The sequence below is a fragment of the Silene latifolia genome, chromosome 2 (assembly GCF_048544455.1).
Source record: "Silene latifolia isolate original U9 population chromosome 2, ASM4854445v1, whole genome shotgun sequence".
Taxonomy (NCBI): domain Eukaryota; kingdom Viridiplantae; phylum Streptophyta; class Magnoliopsida; order Caryophyllales; family Caryophyllaceae; genus Silene; species Silene latifolia.
This window is the reverse complement of record NC_133527.1, coordinates 142,117,600-142,144,388: the sequence shown is the minus strand read 5'-3', so window position 1 is coordinate 142,144,388 and position 26,789 is coordinate 142,117,600. Positions and strand designations below refer to the sequence as shown.

Here is a 26,789-nt window from a genome sequence, read left to right as displayed (position 1 = left end):
TTATCATTGTAGATGCTCTTACAAGCAGAGACGTATTTCGATACTCCAATGGTGGACATACCGGTTGAATATTTAGAATAATTGCAAGCAAATCCCTAAATGCAATCATTGGAGTTGTTGGACTTTCCTTAAAAGTAAGGATACTCCTTAATAAAAAGGTAGGGATACAAATGAATTAGCCCATATCAGAAGGGTACAATTGAGAATTTAGCTAGTATCATTATAGACGGATATATCCTTTTACGGTGAAAGACGGGTTATAAATGCTGACATTTTTGAATCCCACCATACAACTTGTTATTTAAATTATATAGTTAAAGTGGGTGACGGTTTAGAATTTGTATTGAGAATTTCCTAAGAATTTTTTTGATCAACCCCGACTCCCTCAATACCAAACCACCAGTTGCAGTTACAAGTTAGGTACGGAAAGAGAAAAAAAAAAAAAAAAAAAAGAAGAAATGGAGAGAGAAAGCGACCAACCTATGACTACGGAAGACCCTAACGACTTAATCAACCCCGACACCGCAACTACCACCGTAGACGGCGAGGAAACGTCACCGCCAAAGAAGAAGACTCGAGTTAGAGGACCATGGTCGCCGGAGGAAGACGCGATATTAAGTGAACTGGTCGCCAAATTTGGTGCCAGAAATTGGAACCTCATGGCACGTGGTATTCCCGGTCGTTCCGGTAAATCTTGTCGTCTTCGTTGGTGTAATCAGCTTGATCCTTCCCTCAAGCGCAAGCCTTTTACCGGTCATTTCTCCTACTCTTCCTTCTCTTTTCATTATTTTGAATTTTGGTTGTTGATACTTGGAATTGTTTTCTGCTGCCAATTTCGTCTGTCAGTGACTGTTTTATATTTGCGATTCGGAATGTGGGATTTCGTACTCCGATTGTTTCTCATACGTTTGTGTAAATTATACTCGGCAATTCGGCATCGATCAAAGTCTTATTGGTTGATGTTTTTTTGCAAATAATTAACAGCTTGTGTTTTATTGTTTGTTTTGATTTGTGTCTACTCTTGTTTCAGTCTATGGTTATGACAGCTGAAAAGCCTCGAGCTTAGTATGTTTTTGGCGATTCTAAAATTATACCCTCCGTCCCGGTCATTTGTATACCTATTCCATTTGTTTACCTTTCTATATTGGGAATATTTTTGAAGGGTGATTTGATCATCCACATAACTCATTATTCACTTGTCAATCCAACCCCTTCAAATGGTCCTCCTCTCCTCTCCTTGGTCTTTGTGCCAAAACTAAAGGTAAACAAATGACCGATGTGGAGGGAGTAAGTTCATGTATTTTGATAAATTTGTTTTGATATTTTGCTAGGTTTTGATATATGCTTGGTTCCGTGGATGTTGAATGTTATAAGTTCTTACTGGTTTTTGTCAGGATTAAGTGAATTGCTTGATTACTATTCAAAAAAAAAAATATGAATTGCTTGATACGAGTACAACAACAACAACAACAACAACATCAGAGCCTTAATCCCAAAATGATTTGGGGTCAGCTGACATGAGTCATTCTTTAAAACCGTTCATGGGTGAAAGCACACCTCAAAATGCGAAAAAAATATAGAAGGCAAAAATGAAAAACAAAAGAGAGAGCGAAACATAATACAAAGTCAAGGTAAATATGCGGCTTGGTACGAGTAATTTGTAAAAATATGCGGCTTGATCCAATTTGTATATAGGATCTAGTATACACTTCCTCTACCTCAACTTTACTGACTTTGAATAGTAGAATTTAGTTGTGTTAATTACGGAATATTAGAGCCGAGTTTAAAAAAGTTCAGAAGACGACTGTTCAAATGTAGCCCTATTATTGTATTTGGATGTTCTTTTGAGGGCTTGGTCACATAGCTCATAAGAAGTTTGATTTGGTCATTCATGGAGTAGTAGTAAATCCGGGATGAGGCCGGGGTATGACAGAGACATCATAGGTTTTGGAAATAGATTCACAACGCGAATGTTAAAGCTGACCTTAAAACCGTAAATTAAATCCTCTCTTCTTCCTTTGATATGTCCGTCTTACCCCATTTATTACCTATTAAGGAACATGTGTTTATTTTTAGTTATGTGGGGCTGTAGGGCTCCTCTTTCAAGTAGGAGTATAGTATTCTTGGTAAATTACGTTTTTCTGCTATAGTAACTATGTAGTATAAATTTTCGATGTTCGATAAGTTGTGACTTGCTTAAATCTATTCCTATTTTCATAATTTGCTAGACTGTAATTTACTTAAAGACTAATGGAAGTCTTAACTCTTATCATTACAGAGGAAGAAGACCGCATCCTTATTACGTCGCATGCCATTCATGGAAACAAATGGTGTGTGATTGCAAAGCTTCTACCCGGTCGAACTGATAATGCTATCAAGAACCACTGGAATTCAACTTTGAGGCGGAGATATGATCTTAGCAAGTTGACCATGGAAGCCATGATTGCCAACATGGATAGACACAAGGCATCTTCGGAAGATACTGTATCAGATAAGACCGATTTATATAAGGCTGGCAAAGCAAGTCAAGAAGTAAACTCGGTAATAAATCAATGCCATCAGCCTGCATATCAGGCTCCAATCAGTGATAGCAGACACGATGTAGACATGGTGGTTAATCAATGCCAGCAGTCTGCTTACCTGACCCCAGTCACTGACAACAGACAAAATGTGACCATGGTAGTGAACCAAGTCCCTTCATCGACAGTCCAGGCTCCGGTCAGTGAGAACATGAAAAATGTAGTTCAATCTCCATACCCGCCTCCACTAATATGGGTAAATCACCTTGTTCACCCATACCCTCAATTTGTTGCTCATTATCCTCCTCCCATTGTTACTCAATCTATTGAACATAAAGAGCAGCGCTCTCTGTCTCGTCCTATTCCTCGTGTTGGTGCCTTTAATGTCTATCGCCCGCCAGTTCCCAGTGTGCCAGTGGAGGGTACTTCGGTAAATAACTTCTCAAGTGACTTTGATGTGTCTAAAATTCTCGAAGGAGTTCAAAATGAACCGATCATTCCTTCACGGTGTGGCCATGGATGCTGTGCAACTCCTAGTGGTGGAGAATCAAGCAGTTCATTGTTGGGTCCGGAGTTTATTGACTATGAGGAGCCTCCTGTATTCCCATGCCATGAGTTTGCTTCGTTAGCTAAAGAATTGAACAATATTGCTTGGATCAAAAGTGGGCTGGATAGAATAGGGCCTGAAGCAGCATCTGTTGAAACCGATGGCTCAGGGCAGTGCACCCAAAAGAACAATGCACAGTTTGAGGGACAGTCTAAAATGATGGGGACGATGGCCGAAGTGATATCGACACAGATTCCTAGGCAAGCGGTCACACTGCCTGCTGAAGTTCAGGGTTTGAGCTGACTATAACTTTTCCAAACAACTTCCATGAGATGGTATGATAGTAAGACCGGCCCAAGTTCTAGGTAGTACACGATGATTTGACTATTTGAGTTGGTCTTACATCAAAGACCATCTCATCTTTCGTCCCTGATATATTTATACAGTCGCAAATGGCAATATTCGTTATTACTTAGGGGATGGGATTTTGACTTCCTGAGAAATGTAGTTGACGTGACCAAATGCCAATATTTTGAGATTTGTATAGACTAGCAACGCCTTAGTTGATATAGCTTCATGAATAGTAGAATGGATGAGATCTACTGTACATGGTGATGCCGGTATGCATTATATTGTATCGAATATATATACCTTTATAGTTTATACCTCGAGGGAGCTTCAATTTCACGTGTGTGTTTCCAAGGTCAGTAATTAAGATAACCTAAAATCAAGCCAAAAAACACTACTCCATTCGGTTTATGGCGCACATCCACCTTAACATACGCATTTTTGGCACACTCATCTTTTAAACGTGAAAATGTTTCACGGGCCAATACTCGGAGCCGTAAAGTAGTGCATGTCTAACTTTTGTGCGATAGAATTTACCCTTTAGGCTCTGTTTTTTTGGACTAAAACGGATCTGATTTAAACTGAACTTATAGGATCTGAATTGAACTAAACTGAACTGAACTTATAGTATCTAAACTGAACTGAACTTATAGGATCTGAACTGAACTTATAGGATCTGAACTGAACTTGATCTGAATATTGTTCCTTGAATGTTCACGTCAGGTTGTATAATAGGTATTCCAAGAGTTTGCATCCTTATAAAATTATGGAGTGTGAATGTAGAAACAATGACGACATTTGATACTTAGACGATATTTGGGGCATATTTTTTAACATCTTGGTGAAACGAACAATGGTGATGAAGGAGGTGATTAATGGGAGAGGTGATAATTAGGTGAGGGAGGGGAGTGTGGTAAATGTATTGAGTTTATGAGGGAGTGAATAATTTGTGTTATTAACGAAGAGTGAAATCACGGTAAAATTATTAAGTTTTTTTTGTTTAAATTATTATGTGTATCGAATAATTAATATGAATTTTTTTTGTATCGGTTTTAAAAATAATACTCCGTATATAATTTGTCTGAACCGAGCTTATAGGATCTTAACTGAACTTATAGTATCTGAACTGAACTTATAGGATCTGAACTGAACTGAACTGAACTGAACTTATAAAATCTGAAGTGAACTTAAATTAAGTGATTTTAAGTCCAAAAGAACAAGGCCTTAGTCTATATAGCGTACCTTTATTGCATAAAAACTATGTGACACTATTCCAATTCACAAATTCTCATTATAGACGGGAGATATCCGTCTATAGTTATAGACGAGCCAAATATCCACTCACGTTAAGCATATGACAAACAACAAGTTGCATGGTGGGACCCTAAAAATGTCACCACTTTAAGCATATTTGACTCATCTTTTACTTTAAACGGATATATTCGTCTATAGTGAGACTAATTGATTCCATTTTAACCACTCCACTTTAATTATGTGAGCCAGGCCTCCATCTAACTCTGCCTGTGAGTGTTTTCGGGCATTCACTGCCGGTCCCAAGCCCAGATAAAGGAGGAGGGTTGCGTAGGTCTGTGGCAGCAAGCATAAAAACTTAGTCACATTTTATGGACATGAATCGGAATTTGAACATCGTTGGGGCGTCTCCTCAGAAGCGACGCGCTGCACTTTTTAGACCCGAGTGTAGTGAAAAGTATGTGAGGGTTGCTAGGTCGTCGCCCGGAAGCGACACACCATCTTTACATCTGGGGGTGGTGTCAAATAGGCAAGAGTGCGCTACATCTTCTAGACCCGGGTGTAGTGAAAAATATGCAAGGGTTGTTAGGTCGTCGCCCAAAAGCGGCGCACCACCTCGAAGTATGGGTGTGGTGTCAAATAGGTTTGGATCTAGGAAGCATGGTCAAAAGCGGGTAAAGAAATCAGGACATGACTTTAGAAATGGTAGTAGGTTACGTTTTGGTACTTGGAATGTTGGCTCTTTGACCGGGAGATTAGCTGAGGTAGAGGAGGTTATGAAAAGGAGGAGAGTGCATATAATGTGCCTACAAGAGACAAAGTGGGTCGGAGATAAAGCAAGGATGATAGCGCCTTGGGGTTATAAGCTTTGGTTCACGGGTAAAGACAAAAGTCGTAGTGGAGTGGGTATTGTCATTGATAAAGATTACATCGATGCTGTGGTAGAAGTATCAAGAAAGAATGATAGGATTATGAGCATTAAGCTTGTAGTCGGGGATGAGGTGGTGACTGTTATAAGTGCTTACGCACCTCAAGTAGGTTTGGATGCTTCTTTTCGACGAGCCTTCTGGGTAGATCTGGAAGAGGTTGTAGAATGAGTCTCTATTGGAGATAAATTGATCATTGGTGGTGACCTCAATGGGCATGTGGGTACTAGTCGAGTTGGCTTCGAGAACATTCATGGGTGTTTTGGGTTTGGGGAGAGAAATGAAGCGGGAAGTGACATATTAGATTTTGCTTTGGCATATGACTTAGGTGTAATGAACACTTGGTTCGAGAAAAGACATTCTCATTTGGTGACTTATAGGAGTGGAGGAAATGCTAGTAAAATTGACTTCCTTTTGGTAAGGAATGTGTGGAGGAAAGAGTACACCGATTGCAAGGTCATACCCGGGAAAAGTGCCGCAACACAACATAGACTAGTGGTGCTTGATTTTCGGGTAAGAGAGACTTGAGGAAGATAAAGATAATCGGTGAGGCACGAATCAAGTGGTGGAAGCTTCAAGGAGAAAACCAACAAGATTTTTGGATAAGGTTGGAAGTAGCGATATTTGGTCGGATTGCAAGGAGAAAGATATTGATGCAACGTGGGATAAATTGGAGCATGTTGTAAAGGATTTGGCGGGGGAGGTGTTAGGGGATTCTAAAGGGAGTATACCATCAAGTAAGGACACATCTTGGCGGAACGATGAGGTGAGATAAGCGATAAAGACAAAACGTGAATGCTATAAGGTTTTGGGGAAATGCATGAGTGATGAGAACTTTGAAAAGCACAAGGAGGCTAGACGAGCCTCTAAAAAGGCAGTACGGGATGCGAGGGCAAAAGTTAACCAAGAAGTGTATGCCAGGTTGGACACGAGAGAAGGAGAGAAGGATATCTATAAACTGGCTCACATAAGAGACCGAAAGACGAGAGATATTGGGAGAGTTAGGTTTGTGAAAGATATAGACGACAAGGTTCTGGTTCAGGATAACGAAATAAAGGCTAGATGGAGTTCTTACTTTGATACTTTTGATCGGTCCGTTTCGTGTTCACAATTTAAGGTGTGGTCGTTGGGTCACGTCCGAATCAAAACACAATTTATAGCTTCACAAACAACTCTACAATTAGTAAAGAGGCAAGTAAAGGTCGGATCCCAAGGGACGGGTATTGAAATGAGATTTCTATTGCAACTAGTGGTGTCTTAGGGGTGTCACAAATTGGGTTGATGTAGAAGGTCACTAAACTAAAATATCAATGGAAATAAACAAGCAAGATGAATTAAAGGCGTGTAAACAATTGATTAAAAAGCACTAGGGTGTCATGGGGTCATAGGGGAATCATGGGAATTGATCATACAAACATGTTCTCAAATTATAAGCAAGCAATTATTGTTGTGATGGATTGAGTTGGGTTATATCTTACAATCCTAGGAAAGTTTGGGTCCCGGAGCCGAATCGATTAGATTGTACAACACCTACAAGTCGACTTAGTCTTCCCTACTCAACAACATGCATGGTGTAATGAGACTCGAGTTGGGTTATGTCTTACAAGTCTCATTGAAAAGATAGGAGATGGTGGTAAATGCAAGGATTCATAGGCTTAGCATTTCATCAAATATAACATGTGCATGAGTTGAGATCAAAACAAGCAAGCAAATAAAACATGAAAGCATATTAATTTAAGCATGAATCATTCCCCATGTTGGTTTCCCCTAATCACCCATTAACCCTAGCTAAGAGACTACTCACTCATTATCATGTTGATCATGCTAGCAAGGTTGTCAATCATACCAACAAAATGAAACATGATGAATAAATGAAAGTAATTAACAATAATTAAAAAGGGATTAAGAGAATTATACCTACTAATGATTCCAATAATAAAGCAAAGATAAAAGAAGTACTTGATGCTTGATTGAGAGGTTGTCAATCTCCCAATAATAACCCAAATAATCTTCAATTACCCAAAATAAAGGATGAACAAAAGAGAGATTAAGGAAATAAAACTTGTATTAGAACTTGATTAATTGTTGATTACAAAATTAAAGAGAGATTTGATTGGTATTAACTACTCTAAGAATTGATAAGAAGAACATGCTCTTCTAATTAGACTAATGGGGTATTTATAGTGGAGATTAGGGGGATGCATTAGGGTTAACTAAGGGCTAAACTAGTAATTACACTTTTTAGATTGAGCAGGGGGGAGCCGGTATTTTCCGAAGGAAGGGCTTCTTTCTTCGTAGCTTGGAGAAGACGAAATTTATTTGTAGAGGAATCCGAGCGGATTAGTGTCGGGACGGGCGGATTCTGGCGGTGGAACACGAGCGGCTTTGGAGGAATCCGGGCGGATTGTGGCAGTGCTAACCCGAGTGTCTTGGGATGAAACCGCACGGATTGTGCAGGTGGAAGACGGCCGGATTGTAGTCAATCCGCACGGATTGTTCTTCAGCAAGATTTCTTCTTCTTTTCTTCCCTTTTCTTCATAAATTCCTTGGGGATTTCCTTGGGGACTCAAGGATCCTTTCTCAACATTGCTCATCTACTATAATATGTACAAAGGCCTTCTAATCTTGTCTCTCCTTGATGCTTGGTCATTGGATTCGATCAATTTAGTCTCGTTTTGCCATGAAAATGCAAGATTCTTACTCCTTTCCTACCAAGGGATCAAAATCTCAAAGAACATGCAAAACAAAGAACTAAAGATAAGAAATGACCCAAATATGCACTAAAAAGCATGGGAACAAGGCTAATTCGGGGGCTAAATATGCGCTAATTATGGTCACATCAAATATCCCCAAACCGAACCTTTGCTCGTCCCGAGTAAAGAGGTGACAAAGACTAGGACCATTATTTAAACTTAACCTAATAACATAGCCGATATGAGACAATTAGCGGGTCTCACTCCGCCCCTTCAACTCACAACAAGACAACCATGAGGTAGAATGCCTTCTTGCAAGGCTAGGTGGGTCTTGCCAAAATGGCGACACATCCAAACATTAAGCACACAAAATCACATAGTGGATGCATCTACAAAAGAATAGCCACTTCCTCATCAAGCGGCGGAGGCACTAAAGAGGATCAAATTTAAGAGCATGTAATTCTTCACAAATACTAGTTCAACAAATTACTAAGGCTAAGAGGATGGCACTAAATCACCTCCAAGTGGTGTTAAACTAGACTACTTTTGTCGTCAATTTCCAAATGCTTTCGTCAAAAGCGATCGGATGGTGGTGGAATGATGATCCCTATGATGCTAGTAGCATATGACATGACAAGTCTCGAATTCTCTACAAAAGTAAAGGTCATGGATCGTCCCAAGCTCGACAAAGTGGCTTGACAAAAAGGCTTTTTGGGAATGAAATGCTCAAATCTTTATACACAACGAGTGGATATGACTAGTATTCAAAATTTTCCTCATTTCACTTTCACATTTCAAAAATTTAAGATGGGGTTTGTCCCTTCCGGGCTAGTGTCCTTTGCTTTCGCCAATCGCTTATTAGGCAACCGGTTAACCTCTAGACAATAGCTTTTCGGGGTGATAGTCACTCTGTCTCTGGGCGGCCGAATTCACAACCGTGTGGGGGGCCAATTCAATGGATCCCGCTCCAAAGCACATCGAAGTGGTACGCCTCCATCAAAACAATTTAAATTTCTCAACATTCAACAATTCATAACATTTGAGGTTTCCTTGGCATTAAATTACTTCCACATGACAAAATTCTTTAAAATGAGCACTTCAAGCTTATTGATAGAAAATATTTTTGGGTTGCCTTACCACAAGGTCAATCAAGGTCACCTAGACAAGTTAACCAAGTCCACATCGCATCACGGGGTTGGACAGGTGACTCACATGCAAACCCTTGACTAGGCTTTGGGTCATGGGTCAAAAGACACTAGTATGACACTATCTAGAGTGTTTTACAACCATTCTAGTAGGCAAAGTCTTAAGTTGAACAAGTATTTGTAATGGCTTAGTTGCTCTTGTCAAAGTTCCTAATTAGGCATTTTTCAAAACTTTTATCTAAATGCAACTATATGCTATGATGCAACTAATATAAACATCCTAATGCAAGTGATTCTATCAACTAATATGACATATAAACTAAATGCAAGTCCTAAGTTCACATTGTTATACCGCATCAAACAAAATAAAGCCACATAGTCATTAACATAAAGAGGAAAAAGGAGATTGGAAAGATCATACCATGCGGTCTTCATGATCCTCATGTCTCGGATGTGGCGTAGTCAATCAATGTGAACAAGGATAGAACAAACACAATATATACAATAATATAAACAAGACTACACTACAAAAGGAAATAAACATGTTTTTGGCTTTTTAATTTTCAAATTTTTATGATTTTCAATTTTTTTCAATTTTTATCATTTTGGAATATAAAGTTAAGTTAGAATTCCCCATCCCCACACTAATATGGGCATTGTCCTCAATGGCCAAAATGATGGGAAATTATGCAAAGATGATGCATGATTTCTATACTAAATGCAATCTACACTAGTCTACACTACATGATGCATGGTTTTTGTTATGACGGAGAGGATAATTTAGATTAACTCCCGTTGTGTATGCATTAACTTCCCCAAACCGAGTTAGACACTATTGCTAATGTCCAAGGATGGGTGTAGTTCATGCACACACTATGCAATGCATGAAACTAATTTGTCATTTTGGATTTTGAAGTGGGAACAATAAAATGAGAACACCTCAATGGTACCGAGGTGTGAGTCCTCTATGGTGCTAGGACTACTCCAACAATGATCAAGAAAATAATTAAAACAAAGAGAGAAATAGACAAACCATGAGAGGGTAGGAGCCTCCAAGGCTTGCTAATCTTCCATCATATCATCACCATCATCACTTTCCTCATTAGAAGTGGTCTCATTGCCACTTCCCTCTTCATTTGCTTCTTCACTTTCTTCTTCACCTTGCTCATCATCTTGCTCACCCTCCGCTTCTCCTTCTTCACTTGCTTCCTCATCAATGTTATCATCAACCTCTTCATTACTGACAACCTCATTGTCACCCGAAACGACCTTAGATGCACCCGGAAATAGGACTTCTCTATCCGCCCAACTAGGCAAAGGACATGATGGATCAAGTAGTCCTTGCCTAGCTAAGTGTAGGAGGGGTGGATATTGAGCCGAGTAAGCATTTTTCCGATCCTCAAAGGCTTGCTTGTGCATTGCTTGCATGAGAAGAGTCAAATAATCATTTCTTGCTTCAACACCTTCCGGCTTGAACTCTTGGTAGTAAAAAGGGTAAGGTGGTGTGACAATGGAAGAGGAGGGCATTTCAAGTTCACCCTTTTGTTGTCGGATAATATACTCGGCCTCTTTTGAAAGGGGAAGTAGATAATTGGTCCGGTGGACGCTTAGACGACAAATCTTTGAAGGCAAAGTAAACGATCTAGGCTCACTAGTGAGCCATCCATACTTGGTGTCAAGAGGGTTATGGGCAACCCACTTGTACTTGTGTATCATAGTATGCATATCAACAAGATGACCACCCTCCTTTGCTTTATACTTGTTATCCTTGTTGAAGTTAGGATCAAAGTATTTAGCTAGGATAATGACTAGGCCGCCATTAACAATAACGGTAGTGCCTTTCTTCCCACAATCAATGTTGAGCCATCTATCTACCAAAAGCCTTAAAGAGTTGAAAGGCTTGGTGTGTACTCTTCCAATGTTCAAAGCCGATTCAAGAAGAATAAAATCAAGTTTGGTGAAATGGTTGGTATCTTTCCTTGCAATAATGGTGTTTCCTATGACCTTGTGCCATACCCTTATGCCCGGATGGTGGACTAAAAGAGCACGACTCGCATGAAAATCCTCAAATTTCCTTCCGGAAATTGCCTCCCAAAGAGGGTCGGGGTCATACTTTCCATAATTCTTAAAATAACTCGGTTCATCACTAAGACCCAAAATTTCACCCAATTCCCTAAAGGAAATGCGTCTACTAACATTAGCTAGACGAAACTCGAGGTTCTCCCTAGTCTCAACTTTGGTGACTTTCAAAGAACTTAAAAATTCCAAGGTAAGGGAGGGGTATGTCAATTCTTTTGATTCAAACAATTTCTTCAACCCCATGGCTTTGAAAAAGGCTCTAGTTTGCTCAAGGACACCCAACTTATCTAAGGTATCTTCACAAATAAACTTGGTGGATTGAAATGATTTCCTAGCAAACTTGGCAAAAGTATCTCTATGGGTTTTGGAAATAAAAGTTACCTCCGGATAATGCAAAAGTTGATCAATTTCCGGAGTCGTAGATGTTGTTGCTCCCATAGAAGGTTGTTGTTGTTGTTGCACTTCCAAGTTTGGGGTTGCTACCACCATAGCCAATGCTTTCTTTGCTTGAAGAGCCTTTTGCCTTTGTGAAAGTGTCTTAGCCTTTGGTGCCTTTGTTGCTCCCTTAGTCCTTGCCATTGATGAATTAACCAAGAAAAGAATGAAAAATCTTCAATTTGTAGTGTACCCAAATCGATTTAAAGGTGAAAGGCTTTGCCTTTATGAATTCAAAAATCGACTTAAAGGTTGAAGATTTTGTGCTTGGTTTTGATTTTTATTGAAAAAGGAGTGATTGATTTTTTTGTTAAAAGGATGATTTGATTTGATTTTGGTGAATGTAGTTGAGGAATTTTGTTTTTGTGATGGAGAGGATGAGGGTTTTGATATTTTTGAGTAGTGTTATGAATGAATGAATGAATGAATGAAGGTGGGAGGGGTTTTATAAAGCCCGAAAAAAAAATTCGAACTGCAGGGGCAATCCGTGCGGTTTCTGCTCAAAACGGGCGGATTCTGCACTTTCTGGGTTGGGAAAAACTCGCCTAAAGACGGGCGTCTTTAAGAGAAGACGCTCGGATTCGCTGACACGGGACGGGCGGATTCTTCAGAAGACGGACGGATTTCAGTCCAGGAATTTTTCTTGTTTTCCTCAGTAGAGAAGACGGGCGTCTTCCTCACAAGACGGGCGGATTTTCAGAGACGAGCGGATTGCTGTTCAGGACGCCCGGATTCTCTTACAGTAAAAAATCTTTCAAAAATTCAGCTCATAGGGACGTGCGTCTTCTACCCAATACGCTCGGATTGTCTGTAGACGGGCGGATTCTCCTGAATCCGCTCGGATTCGGCCCCTTTGTACCCGGATTCAGTTCTATCCGTGTACAATGCATATCCCTTATCATTCTTCCATTCTTCTTTATATCTTGTGTTCTTCATTGTGGGGGCACTACTAAGGCATGGATAGCCTAGACAATTGCCATCCCCACACTAAGCTAGAGCACTACACATCAATTGAAATTATTAGTCCCTCCCTCACTTCTCTCAAACATGACAATTATCTTGATCAAAGTAAATAAAAGTCCAAAGATGACAAAAAAATGCAAGAATTGAAATGCGAGTGAAGGAGTTAGAAATATTTACAAAAGGTGGTTTAGGGAGGACTCCACCAAACTCTCATTCTTGATGAGATGTCAAGGGGGCATGTTCAAGGTGTTGTTGATGTTACTCAACACCTTGAAAAAGTAATCAAAAGCTTGTTCATTATTGTTATAGAGCTCTTCAATAGACTTTGGCCCTTGTTGTCGGTCTTGATCGATGGCATTACCAATGTAGGGATTAAAAATCCCTTCAAATTCGTCGTCCCAAAGACCACAAACTTCATTAAGTTGATCATTGAAAATCTCTTGATTTGATGGAGACAACTCTCCCAAATTCCTCTCTTGGCCAATGAGGCCATCCTCTTTTTCTTTGATTAATTTTGATGAGCTTTGCAAGCTCTCCTTGTCACAATTCACTTGCTCTTTGAATGGAGCATCTTCAATTTTCTTCTTCCATTGGAGTTTCGATTTCTTCCTCTCATCCTTTCGGCTATAATGATCAATCATGAAACACGGTTCATGCAAACAAGGAGCTCTCATAGTCTTGTCAAGATTAAAGGTTATGCTTTCATCTCCCACTTCTAGAGTGAGCTCACCATGTTTCACATCAATCACCGCACCCGCGGTGTGTAGGAAAGGTCTTCCTAGAATGATTGGAATGTTGGAATCTTCCTCCATATCAACAATGAGAAAGTCCACCGGGATGAAAAACTTCCCAATTCGTACAGGGACATCTTCCCATATCCCTAATGGTGTCTTCGTCGATCTATCGGCCATTTGGAGTGTGATGTTGGTGCATTTAAGCTCTCCCATCCCCAACCTTTTACTCACCGAGTACGGCATAACACTCACACTAGCCCCTAGATCACATAAGGCTTTGTTGATCGTTGTGTCGCCAATGGTACACGGTATTGAGAAGCTTCCCGGATCCTTTAGTTTTGGAGGTGAACTCCTTTGAAGTATTGCACTACTCACCTTAGTGAAGGCGATAGTCTCAAGTTTCCGGATTGACTTCTTCTTTGTGAGGATATCTTTCATGTATTTCGCATAGGCCGGCACGTGATTTATTAATTCCATGAAAGGAATTGAGACTTCCAAATTCTTCACAATTTCCATGAACTTTCCAAGTTGGTCATCAAATTTGGGCTTGGCTTGACGACTTGGAAAAGGAAGTCTAATCACAATGGGCTCCTTCTCTTTGACCTTGTCTTCATTTTTCTTTGAAATTTCTTCTTTTGATGATTCTCCATCTTTGGAGTTTTGCACAATTTCTTCCTTATCACTAGCTTCCACAACTTCATCCTAAACTTGCTTCTTCGGCGCTTCATACCTTGTACCACTTCTCAAGTGAATGGCACTAACCGTTTCATGTCTTGGGGGATTACTTTGAGGTGGTAATTGCCCCTTTTGTCTTTGTGAGCTTGAAGATGCTAGTTGAGTCAATTGTGTTTCCAACATCTTGGTGTGAGCTAGAATGTTGTTGATGGTGGTTTCCTTTGCTTGACTATCTTTTTGCATTTGAGTGAAAAATTCTTGTTGATTCTTTTGCATTTGGAGGACCGCTTTTTGGACATCAAAACCTTGGTCATTTTGGTGATTGTATGGATTTTGATTTTGGTAACCTTGGTTTTGATTGTAAAAGGGTCTTTGATTTTGGTTTCTCATGGGTGGTGGAGTGTATGTTGTTTGAGGGTTTTGAACATTTTGGCTTTTGTATGAGAGATTTGGGTGAAACTTGGTGTTTTCATTGTAATAGTTGGAATAAGGGGTACCACTCTTGTATGCTTGGAAAGCATTCACTTGTTCATTTGTTCCCCTACATTCACTTTGGTCATGTCCCAAAGTTCCACAATTCTCACATATCCCACTTGGGATTGATGAGGATGCCGTCATGGCATTAACATGATGCTTTGGTGATTTTGAGACTTCTTCAAGTCTAGCCATAGATTTTTCAAACTTCAAATTGATTGTGTCAATATGAGCACTAAGTTGAGCATCCAATTGAGTAACGGAGTCCACTTCATGCTTTCCTCCTCTAGTAGCCTTGCGAGGTCTACTATATTGTGAGTTATGGACCGCCATTTCCTCAATTTTGTTCCATGTTTGATTGTCATCAACTTCGGTGAACATTCCATTTGATCCCTGACACGGCTATCGCAACCCTATCAAAGATAAAACCTAACGGTCTCAACTAAAATGTAGCAGAGGCAGTCGAGTATCGAATCCACAGGGAGGTAATGTAATTATAGCTATCTATTTCTAATCCTATGGTAACAATTGGGGGGTTTTATTGAATTTGATTCTAAACTACGAAGATTAAGGGAGAGAGAATTAAAGGAAAGAGCAATAAAACAAGTAAAATGATTTAAACTATCAAGAAGAGAGGGACATGTCGGGAATTCGGTTCACTACGGTAGTCCTGTGACTCAGCTGTAAATGATTCAGACAAACTAGATGTGAGACGGATGTTAAAAGGTCCTTTCGGTCCACTTTCTATCCTAAAATACCACTAACTTAACTTTCGTCCTCATTAGGGTAGTCTACTGTTTATAGCAGGCCTATTTAGTCCAATCTTTCGATCCAGGATTAATTTTAGCCAGTTTAATGGGTGACATAGAAGCGTGCACTCAACTAGGTCGGGAATTACAGTTAAATTGCTATAGTGACAGAGTCTCGTAATTAATTCGTCTAATTCATTCACTACATCGTCACATTTCTACCGCAGGTCCCCTAATCCTAACATGAAGGGAGTTTAGCTACTCATATCGGTAATTAAACTAACAGCAGACAAATTTCCAGCAGAAAACATAATGAATAAATAATAAATCGCAATAATGAAAATTAGGGCAAGGGGAAAATAAGAACACAATTGAAATTAAAGTAACAAATGATTATTATTAAATAAAGGAGAGAAAGGATTACAATCAGTGCGAATCCGGCGTAAAGAACAATTGAATCCGAGTGAAATAATCCCGAAATAAAAGTAACAGTAGCGAAATAAAAGTAACGTAGTCAATAGTTTTCTACTGTGGAAGCTTAGAGTAAAAGGATGAATAATAGATAATAAGATGTCTATTAACCTAATTAACATAGGTTTAAATAGAAAATAAACTAAAGCTTCCGAAATAAAACATCCACGGACTGATTAAAAGCCCATTCCCGTGAAAACCACTCGATCGAGTGGATTAAACCACTCGATCGACTAACTTCTCAGCAAAAGTCACTCGATCGACCACATGGTTACTCGATCGAGGACTTGGTCTTGTGCAGCTCACTCGATCGACTGGTTAACAGCTCGATCGACCATCAGGGGGCATAGAAACCACTCGATCGAGTAGCAAATAGCTTGATCGAGTGATTATGTCTTCATTTCAGCTCACGTCTTCACCCAAGTGCCTCGTAATGCATGCCACGACGCTTCCAAATGCAGTATCTCACTCTGAAATAATCCCGTCTCCTCTAAATGCATGCAAAAAGGACAAAAAGGAGTATGGTTCCACTACTTTCGCGATCATTCCTACAAAAAGGACAAAATACACCAAAGTAGCCAATTCGGGGCAAAATACCATAAAAATAGTATAAATACGCATAGAAATACGTGCTGAAATAGGCTAAAAAGACTATACATTAGGCACGTATCAAATCTCTCCAAACCAAACCTTTACTCGCCCTCGAGTAAACTCAAAACTAAGCTAATGGAACGGAAATGATAACTCAGAGCTAGCTTAACTTGTCTACTTGAACCAGTTTAATGCAACAAAAATTAACAGTTAAAGCTAAGCAGTCAATACGCAAACGAATTATGGGCTGTTCAGAAATAAAGCTGACCTATCGACCTTGCAAGACCAACAAAACCGGACTCTCACGTGGTCACTCTTCTCTCATGAAGCAAGGGGCAAATGTTATATGTAAAAGAGAGAAGAAAATATAGTCACTCACCTAACTGCGACCTACATAGCATGCATACAACAAAAATGAAAGACAATTCAAGTACTAATGCATAAATTCCAACCGATAATGTCCGTCACAGCCGAGGGTTTGCAAATAATATGGGAATAGTGAGGTTCAGGTGAGAAAAGGCAAAACATGTTATGGTAATGTGAAGGTAATAGCGTCAAGCTAGTTCTAACAGGACCATACTGAAACCATCCGGATCTGAACTAACTGAAGGACTAAGTACAGGTGCCCTTCTTTTGGCACAAAGCTCACTAGACTCAAACATAATCTCCTCAAAAATATAGAATAGGAATGGAGGAGTCAGACGGTCACAAAATTCCCTTTTTTAATATCGTCTGAAATGACTAACTGAAACAAAACAACCGTTCTCGATTGTACATCTTCGAACATCTTCTCAACTCTTTTTCATTTTCGCAATCTCTTTTTTTTTTTCTTTTTCTTTCTTCACGTTCAAGCTTTTCTTTTTTTTTTCTTTTTTCATTCATTTTTTTTTCGCACTTTTTTTTTTCATCTTTCACGTTTTCTTTTTCTTTTTTTTTCAATACTTTTTTTTTTCATTCCTCCTTCCTTAATACAAACACCGCTCCAAACAAGAATTACGGACCAAACTGCAATGGGAAACATACCACAAAAGAACATACTAACTAGCTTGACTGGGCAGGCTTAGTTTGGAATGTAGCTAATGGGTCAAAAAGGCAAGTTTTGGCTAATGTGGAGCTATATGGGTGAACGATATAAAGAAAGGGGAATTTGCAAGACCCTCCCTGCATGTGACACCAACCACAAACCCGAATATGTGCATTTGACAAGAAGTTGAATGTCATAAATGTGCAAATGAGATGAACATGCTATGCAAGGAGTACTACTCTAAAAATTCCTAATGAACTGGTCATGAATGTCACCAGTTATGGCTCTAAAAACTCAGAATTTTTAAGTAGTTTGCCAATTTATCAGGTCAAGTCTAAACAGTCAGCTATTATTTGAACAGAAATTCGTAGATTATGCGTATGACAAAGCTAATAACTATCAATAAAAGTGCAAGGCTCAAGTAAAAGGACAAGTTATAGTGCAATTTCATCACGGGAATCTACCGTTCCGACTCAACCTATATGCAAAAATAAACGTGAAATGTTTTTTTTTTTGAATTTTTGAAGTTTTCAATTTTTTTTGGATTTTTTGATTTTTTTTCTTGGAAATAAACAACAATGCAGGCGGAAAAATAAACGTGAATGCAAAAACAAATGCAGATGCAGACTCAAAAGGATGCAATACCCTCCCCAAACCAAAACGGACAACGCCCTCGTTGTCCTCCAGCATACACCAGCAGAAAAATGGGGGATCAGGGATATACAACCTAAAAATAAAATAAAAGCAAAAAATAAAGGAGACAAAATAAAAGAGTGAGAAAACATACAAAACACGAACTTCCCCAAACCAGCCAGAAAACTGGGGAAGTGAGTAGACCAGTAGCTACTCGTCGTCGTCGCCGCCTCCATCTCCATGGCACTCCGACTCAACAAAATGGTTTCCCCAAACCAGCAACAAACTAGGGGAAACTCTAATCGTCATCTCCAGCCTCATCCCCCGCACCTGGTGTAAACGGGGGATCGTCCGCCTCCTCTCTGGCAGCTCGCTGTGCCGCCTGCTCAGCCCGCAACCGCACCTCTCGTGCTACTGGTGTCTCCTCCGCCTCATCCTCTGAGTCAGAAGGGAGTGGAGGGTACCCACCCTCTGGGTATCGGTAGAAGGAGGGATGCGGCCACCCCTCTGGAGTCGGTCGCCGTGCTCGGATATGGAACTCGTAGATCGGGAATAAGGCAAGAGCCTGATCCCGTCTCATCTCAGTAAGGTACCTGCACATATCCAGAAGCAAGGCATGCAGACGCCCTTGGTCCATGACCTCGGGCGCCCCTAAAGCAGGAGGGCAAACAAAATTGGCCGGAAAGGCCGGCCCAGAAGGAGGGGTAAGTTGAGGTGCAGGCGTGGGAGTCTGTGTGGGTGTCGGTGTGGGTCCAGTCTGAGCCGGAGTCTGAACCTGAGGGGTAGATGACTCTCCGGCCTCCCGCTTCCTCTTCCTAGAAGAAGAAGTAGGGGTGAAGGTAAGGTGGTAAGTGGGTGGAGGTGGCCTCGCTCCCTCAGCAGCAGACGGGAGCGGTAAAAGTGGAGGAAGGGTAGGGCACGGCAAGGTAACAGACGTGGAACCACAAATCTTCCACGTCCTCGCGCCCTTCACCTTTGGGAACCAGGCGAAGTCAGCCATGGCAGCCAGGTCAAGGTAAGCCTGCCTATCAGGCGCAGTAAGTCCAGGCTCAGTGGGGTAAAGATGGCGGGCTATCCTGGTCACTAGCCCGCCGCTGACAACAGAGGTCTTTACCCTCTTCCCAATCCCGTTCCAATGCTGAGCTACCAAATAAGCAATGTTTAGAACAAATGGGGTACCGTAGTCAATGTTAAGGTACCCCGCGAGAATTGCTAGCTCAGTGTTGGTAACGTTATTGGGATCAGGTCGCCCAAAGATAGTCTCGCCTATGAGACGGAGGAAGTAACGGGGGGCAGGTAAGTGAACGTGGGCTCCCTTTCGTGAGGGGAAGGGAGTGTGAGAAAGAGCAGCCCAAAGCGGCTGAAAGAGATCCCGAGGTGGGTCGGTGGGACCGTCACTAACGAGGCCAAGAACCTCCCCAAACCTGGCTAAAGTCCAGTGGTGCGACTCATTACGGAGTCGAAAGTGAATGCAAGAACTGGAGTGGTCAGCAGCATAAGAGTCGGTGTCAAAGGAGTAGGAGCTAAAAAACTCGTATGTAGGGATACAAATAGTAGCTTCCTGCAAGGTAATCAGACCCGACATCCCAGTCCCGTTCAACAAACTACATACCTCCTCATAAATGCCTAAGGTCTCTAGGTCAGTCCGCGCAAGGAAACGGGTGGAGGAGAGAGGGCAACGAAGTAAAGCGGCTAACCGAGTTCGGTGAGCCGTGGAAACAAAACGTACCGTGGGCATCCCTGGTAAAGGGGTAAGAGCGCCCTCTCCCGTAACAACAGCCCCAGAAGGGCTGGGAGTAGTAGCCAGCTGACTAGTCTGCTGATGCGGCCTAGGTGGCACCATACCAGGCGCCGGGAAAAGGGGAATGAATCCTCTTTCCAGCATAGTGAGGGGCCTGGCAGGGGTAGAAGTAACAGCTGAAGCCGCGGTGGTGACTAAGGCAGAGCTAGTGGCAACAGCAGGGGCCACTGACTCGCTCACGGACGGACTCGAGGTGGTACTAGTGGAAGGCAAAGAACTAGTATCCATCCTGCAACATGGTAAAGGGCATGATAAGAAAAAACTGCTGCTAACCGTGGTTAAAACAACACGTTAACCAACATGTGACAGCAAATAATGGCCCTATCAGTCGAAAAATTCGACTTACAGCAAACAAAATCCAACAATCCTCAACAAATTCGAAAGGCAGCACGTGAGTGGTGGTAATATGATAATGTAATGACTGCTAAAGGGGGCTAACTCAGCATGAAAACCAAATATGGAAGCATGTAAGACTCCTAGCAGTCGAAGATTCTGACTCACAGTACAAGATTTCCCAGTAATTCACATCAAGTAATGGCGACAGGGGACGGTAAAAAGCAGTTAACAACAGCAATAGGTAAGAAAGAACTGAGGTTAAACAAAGCAAGGCAACAAAAAGACCGTCTGACAGTCGAAAAAAAATCGACTTAGAAGCCCTAATCGCGGAAATCTCGCGCAAATTTCGAATTAAACAAGCAAAAGCAGTGAGGGATTGGGATAAGATCATCAAGCAAGCTAGTTAAGGGTATATAAACACAATTAAATCGAAAAAATTCGACTAGACATGGATTTTTCGAACCCTAATTCAAAATCACCTCAATAAATTCGAATTAATCGAAGAGAAAATGCAAAGAGTGTGAATGAAACACTTACTTGATGATGATGATCCTACAATAGAAATTAAACTTCAAATAAACAAGCAACAAAGGCGGATTTTAATCGAAAAACCCGCAAACCCTAATTCCCCTTAAATACCGAGAGAACGAGCACAAATAAGAGGGAAAACAAGAGGCTTTTGAAGATTAATATGCAAGGAAGGAATTGTAGGTGGCGGATTTGGTGATTTGGGCAAGAAAATGGGGATTTGGGGGAATGGAAATCGCAATTAGGGAAGGGGTTTAGACGGAATTAGGGATAAAATGAAAATGAAAACGGAAATAAGGAGTTTAAGTTTAGAAAACTCCCGTGTCTTATTCATACCACTCGATCGAGTGGTTTTAAATCACTCGATCGAGGACTTTTGATGTCCCTGCTGCTCGATCGAGTAAACAGCCACTCGATCGACCAGTTCCTCTTTGGCTTTTCTCGATCGAGTAATGAGACCACTCGATCGACCAAATTTCCACTCGATCGAGTACAAAAAGTACTCGATCGAGGGCTTTTCCTCTCGTAGGCTCTTGATTTTTGTCTTTTCTTCCTTGAATTGCGTAAAACTTCCCCAAACCTGCATAAAAACATATCCAAGAGTTTCCCAAATACCAAATACGCAAAAACACAGTCTATAATCTTACATCTATGCTAAAAATTGTCTAAACTAATTGTCCTAATTAAAACGCAATAAAACAAATTCAAAGGAAATTCAAACAAAATATCTATTACAATGTGTTACATGGGGCATTTCCCCGTTTAATTCTCATCAAATTTCAGTGGCCCCTCGGTGGGCTTCTGACTGGAGGACGTCACTTCAGCAATACTGACAGCCCTCTTTAATTTCCATGAGCTTGAATTACTGTTTGCAACAGTAGGAGGAATGTAGTTCCAATCTATGTAGGTTCGAACTTTCTTCGCCTTTGCTCCTCTGTCATCTTCCTTGGCATCCTTGGCTCCAGTTTGATTGACAACAGTTGCACAACGTCCTTTGACAACTCCTTTCTTGCTTTCATCTGTACCTGCAGCAAGGAAAACAGACGAACTTTCCTCCTTTTTGCTCTCAGTATGAGGCGGAGGGTTAGCAATAACAGCAATATTCCCCAAATTTTCATCTGGAGTGTCATTAATAGGAGAAATAGAAGAGAGGGCATTGCAAGGCTGAGCTTGCATGGGGGCCCTCTGGAATTTGGACTGATGAAAAATCAGCTCCTCATCCCCTACCTGAAAGGTCAAAGTCTTCCCCCCGACGTCTATCACTGCACGGGCAGTGGACAAAAATGGTCTCCCTAAAATAATAGGGGTGTGTGCATCTTCGGGGATATCTAAGATGACAAAATCAACGGGAATAAAGAATTTCCCGATCCTAACAGGTACGTCCTCTGCTACACCTAGTGGCCGTGATAAACTACGGTCGGCCATCTGGACAGTCATGTTGGTGCAGGTCAGCTTTGTCAAACCAAGTCTCTTAGCCAGAGACAAAGGTAAGACACTTACGCTAGCGCCTAAATCGCATAGCGCATTATCAATCAAATGCATACCGATATGACACGGAATTGAAAAACTACCCGGGTCTGATTGCTTAGGAGGTAGCTTATTTTGAAATAGGGCTGACCCCACCTCAGTCAAAGCTACGGTCTCATTGTCATTTATATTCCTCTTACGTGCTAAAATTTCTTTCATAAATTTTAAATAAGAGGGTACCTTGGTCAGCAATTCAGTGAACGGCACGGAGACTTCCAAACTCTTCAAAAGTTCAACAAACTTGCCAAACTGTTGATTAACTTTGGTATTCTGTAGCCGCCTCGGGAAGGGAACCGTGATTGGTATCTCGAGTCCCTTGTTTCTCGCTTCCAAAGTGTCTTCCGGTGCAAGTTCAGTATCTTTGGGACGCTTCTTACCTCTCGAACGAGGTCTCTCCGATGATTTTTCGCTTAAACGAGCATTAGCAGACTCTCGAGTAAGCTTCCCGTCATCAATGCTACTCGATCGAACAACTTCTCCAGTCGATCGAGCAGTTTCGTCTTCAAAACCAGTCGATCGAGCACACTTCCCGCTCGATCGACCAACTTCCTCTTCCTGTTCACTCGATCGAGTGGAAAAATCACTCGATCGAGGGCCTTCTTCTTCAGTTCTACTCGATCGAACACCAGATTTCAGTCGATCGAGTAGTTCTTTTGTCGTGAGCCCTTTTCTCTTAGCAGAACACTGTTCATCATCGGTAATGGCTTCCCTAGAGTCTGATTTCGTCACTTCTGGTCCCTCATAGGAAAGACCGCTTCTCAATTCTATCAGATGCACCGTCTCGTTTGGATTCTTCTCGTTTTGAGTCGGTAATTGACCCGGTTTCCTCGAGGATTGATTTGCAGCAAGTTGGGCAACTTGAGTTTCAAGTGCCTTATGTGACGCGATTTGCTGTTGATTTTGTTGATCATTCAACTGCAATTGCTTTGATATGGCTTGCATCATGGACTTAAGCTCACTCATTTCACTCACCCCACTGGAGGATGATGCACCTTGGTTAGGAGGGTTGAATGATGGAGGCTTATGATAGCCTTGTTGCTTCTGGTGTGGAGGAATATATGGCTGCTGCTGATTCGGAGGCGCGGTAGGATTAAGTACATTCTGGCTAGTCCACCTCAAATTGGGGTGGACATTTGGCTCGTAGTAACTGTTGTTCTGCCTGTAATGTTGGAAGGCAGCGCATTGCTCAAAAGGACTGGGACAATGATCAGAAACATGTCCCTCTCCACCACATCTTCTACAGACGAAAGGACCGTCTGTCACAACATTAACCTGGTACATTCCCCCCTTGGAGGCTCCTCCTAGCTCATACTTGTCAAACCTTGCAGTGAGGGCTTCAAGTGCAGCGACAGAAGAAGACTCAGCAGCTCTTCTTTGATTTCCTCTCGAGTTCCCATATTCAGCCTTATGGATGGCCAAATCACCTATGATCTTCCACCCCTTGGTTGCTCCCAAATTTTCAGCAAATCGGCCATTGGCTGCAGCATCCAAAATGGCTCTCTGATCGTCATACAATCCATTATAGAAATGATTGCATAGACTCCACTTTTCAAAACCATGGTGCGGTATGGTACGCACTAGCTTCTTAAATCGAGTCCATGCCTCGTGAAAATTCTCGTCAGGCCCTTATTTGAAGCTCTTTATCTGAGCTCTAATGGCAATAGTTCTCGATGCAGAAAAATACTTCTTATAGAACGCTAAAGCCAATGAATTCCAATCAGTTATGCCGTGAGCAGCTCGGTCCAAGTCCCTATACCACTCCCTCGCAGCATCGCGGAGTGAGAAGATGAACAAGGTTTCTTTTATCTGATCAGCTGTCACGCCGGCAGGTGGGGGTATGGAGCAGCAGTAATCAATAAAAGTCTCCATATGCTTCGCTGCATCCTCGTTTGCAGCCCCACCGAACAGATTCTTCTCAACCATATTAAGGTAAGAAGGTTTCGGCTCGAATTTTAGAGCTTCCCCTGGTAGCTCGAACCCCTTCTAAAGATCCTCAGCTGAGGGTTCAGAATGACTGGCAATGGTCGCTTCTTCGGCCATTATAAAACCTAACGGTCTCAACTGATGAATTAGAAACTGGAGAAGACGGTGGGTTATCCTCGAACAGTTCATTCTCGTAAAAGTTGGAACGAGAACTAGACTCTTCCTCCAGCTGTTGATCTTGAAACAATCTCCTCTTTACGTGCAGAGATCTTTCAATCTCAGGATCGAATGGTAGTAGTGGACCACCCTGCGACCTGCGCATAAGAAGAAACTACAACAGAAAATGAGAATAGTCTAAGGAACGGGTGTCCCTTAGACTGAAAAGGACTAAAAATAAAGCAACTAATAATTTGAACAATTGCCTCCCCGGCAACGGCGCCAAAATTTGACACGGCTATCGCAACCCTATCAAAGATAAAACCTAACGGTCTCAACGAAAATGTAGCAGAGGCAGTCGAGTATCGAATCCACAGGGAGGTAATGTAATTATAGCTATCTATTTCTAATCCTATGGTAACAATTGGGGGGTTTAATTGAATTTGATTCTAAACTACTAAGATTTAGGGAGAGAGAATTAAAGGAAAGAGCAATAAAACAAGTAAAATGATTTAAACTATCAAGAAGAGAGGGACATGTCGGGAATTCGGTTCACTACGGTAGTCCTGTGACTCAGCTGTAAATGATTCAGACGAACTAGATGTGAGACGGATGTTAAAAGGTCCTTTCGGTCCACTTTCTATCCTAAAGTACCACTAACTTAACTTTCGTCCTCATTAGGGTAGTCTACTGTTTATAGCAGGCCTATTTAGTCTAATATTTCGATCGAGAATTAATTTTAGCCAGTTTAATGGGTGACATAGAAGCGTGCACTCAACTAGGTCGGGAATTACAGTTAAATAGCTATAGTGACAGAGTCTCGTAATTAATTCGTCTAATTCATTCACTACATCGTCACATTACTACCGCAGGTCCCCTAATCCCAACATGAAGGGAGTTTAGCTACTCATATCGGTAATTAAACTAACAGCAGACAAATTTCCAGCAGAAAACATAATGAATAAATAATAAATCGCAATAATGAAAATTAGGGCAAGAGGAAAATAAGAACACAATTGAAATTAAAGTAACAAATGATCATTATTAAATAAAGGAGAGAAAGGATTACAATCAGTGCGAATCCGGCGTAAAGAACAATTGAATCCGAGTGAAATAATCCCGAAATAAAAGTAACAGTAGCGAAATAAAAGTAACGTAGTCAATAGTTTTCTACTGTGGAAGCTTAGAGTAAAAGGATGAATAATAGATAATAAGATGTCTATTAACCTAATTAACATAGGTTTAAATAGAAAATAAACTAAAGCTTCCGAAATAAAACATCCACGGACTGATTAAAAGCCCATTCCCGTGAAAACCACTCGATCGAGTGGATTAAACCACTCGATCGACTAACTTCTCAGCAAAAGTCACACGATCGACCACATGGTTACTCGATCGAGGACTTGGTCTTGTGCAGCTCACTCGATCGACTGGTTAACAGCTCGATCGACCATCAGGGGGCATAGAAACCACTCGATCGAGTAGCAAATAGCTTGATCGAGTGATTATGTCTTCATTTCAGCTCACGTCTTCACCCAAGTGCCTCGTAATGCGTGCCACGACGCTTCCAAATGCAGTATCTCACTCTGAAATAATCCCGTCTCCTCTAAATGCATGCAAAAAGGACAAAAAGGAGTATGGTTCCACTACTTTCGCGATCATTCCTACAAAAAGGACAAAATACACCAAAGTAGCCAATTCGGGGCAAAATACCATAAAAATAGTATAAATACGCATAGAAATACGTGCTGAAATAGGCTAAAAAGACTATACATTAGGCACGTATCAATCCCATGTTGAGAATGTTCCTTGAATCTTCATATAAACCGTTCCAAAATTGTTGTACCAAGAACCATTCGCTAAGCCCATGGTGAGGACATGAGCGACAAATTCCCTTGAACCGCTCCCAAGCTTCATACAAAGATTCTTCATCCCTTTGCTTAAAACCCGTAATTTGAGCTCTTAGCATGTTAGTCTTTTCCGGTGGGTAGAATTTTTTGTAGAAAGCTAGAGCCAACTTCTTCCAAGAATCTATTCCGAGAGTGGCCTTGTCAAGGCCCTTCAACCATTGTTTTGCTGTGCTGATTAGAGAAAAAGGAAATAAGACCCATCGAATTTGGTCTTGAGTCACACCGGTTTGAGAGATCGCATCACAATAGTCGCAAAAGATTTCCATATGAGAATGAGGGTCTTCACTAGGCATCCCCCCAAATTGGCTCCTTTCGACTAATTGGATAAAGGCGGATTTGGCAATAAAATTT

The 26,789-nt window shown here is 41.2% G+C and overlaps 1 protein-coding gene and 1 non-coding gene across 2 annotated transcripts; both read left to right on the top strand.

Annotated features, from left to right (window-relative positions):
• Positions 1-350: 350 nt before the first annotated feature.
• LOC141643046 (transcription factor MYB1-like) lies at positions 351-3,726 on the top strand. The gene is made up of 2 exons (XM_074452070.1): positions 351-753; positions 2,279-3,726. The coding sequence occupies exons 1-2, from the start codon at positions 459-461 to the stop codon at positions 3,367-3,369; spliced, it is 1,386 nt and encodes a 461-aa protein (XP_074308171.1). The 5' UTR covers positions 351-458; the 3' UTR covers positions 3,370-3,726.
• A 22,664-nt stretch (positions 3,727-26,390) lies between these two features.
• Positions 26,391-26,497, top strand: LOC141645598 (small nucleolar RNA R71). The gene has a single exon (XR_012545076.1). It is a non-coding gene; the product is annotated as a small nucleolar RNA R71 (small nucleolar RNA).
• The last annotated feature ends 292 nt before the right edge of the window (positions 26,498-26,789 follow it).

What these genes read in the sequence shown, in the direction of transcription:
- LOC141643046 (XM_074452070.1), top strand. Translation starts at nt 459, where the DNA reads ATGGAGAGAGAAAGCGACCAACCTATGACTACGGAAGACCCTAACGAC. An exon ending in CAAGCGCAAGCCTTTTACCG is followed by an intron (nt 754 to 2,278) that starts GTCATTTCTCCT and finishes TTATCATTACAG; the next exon opens with AGGAAGAAGACCGCATCCTT.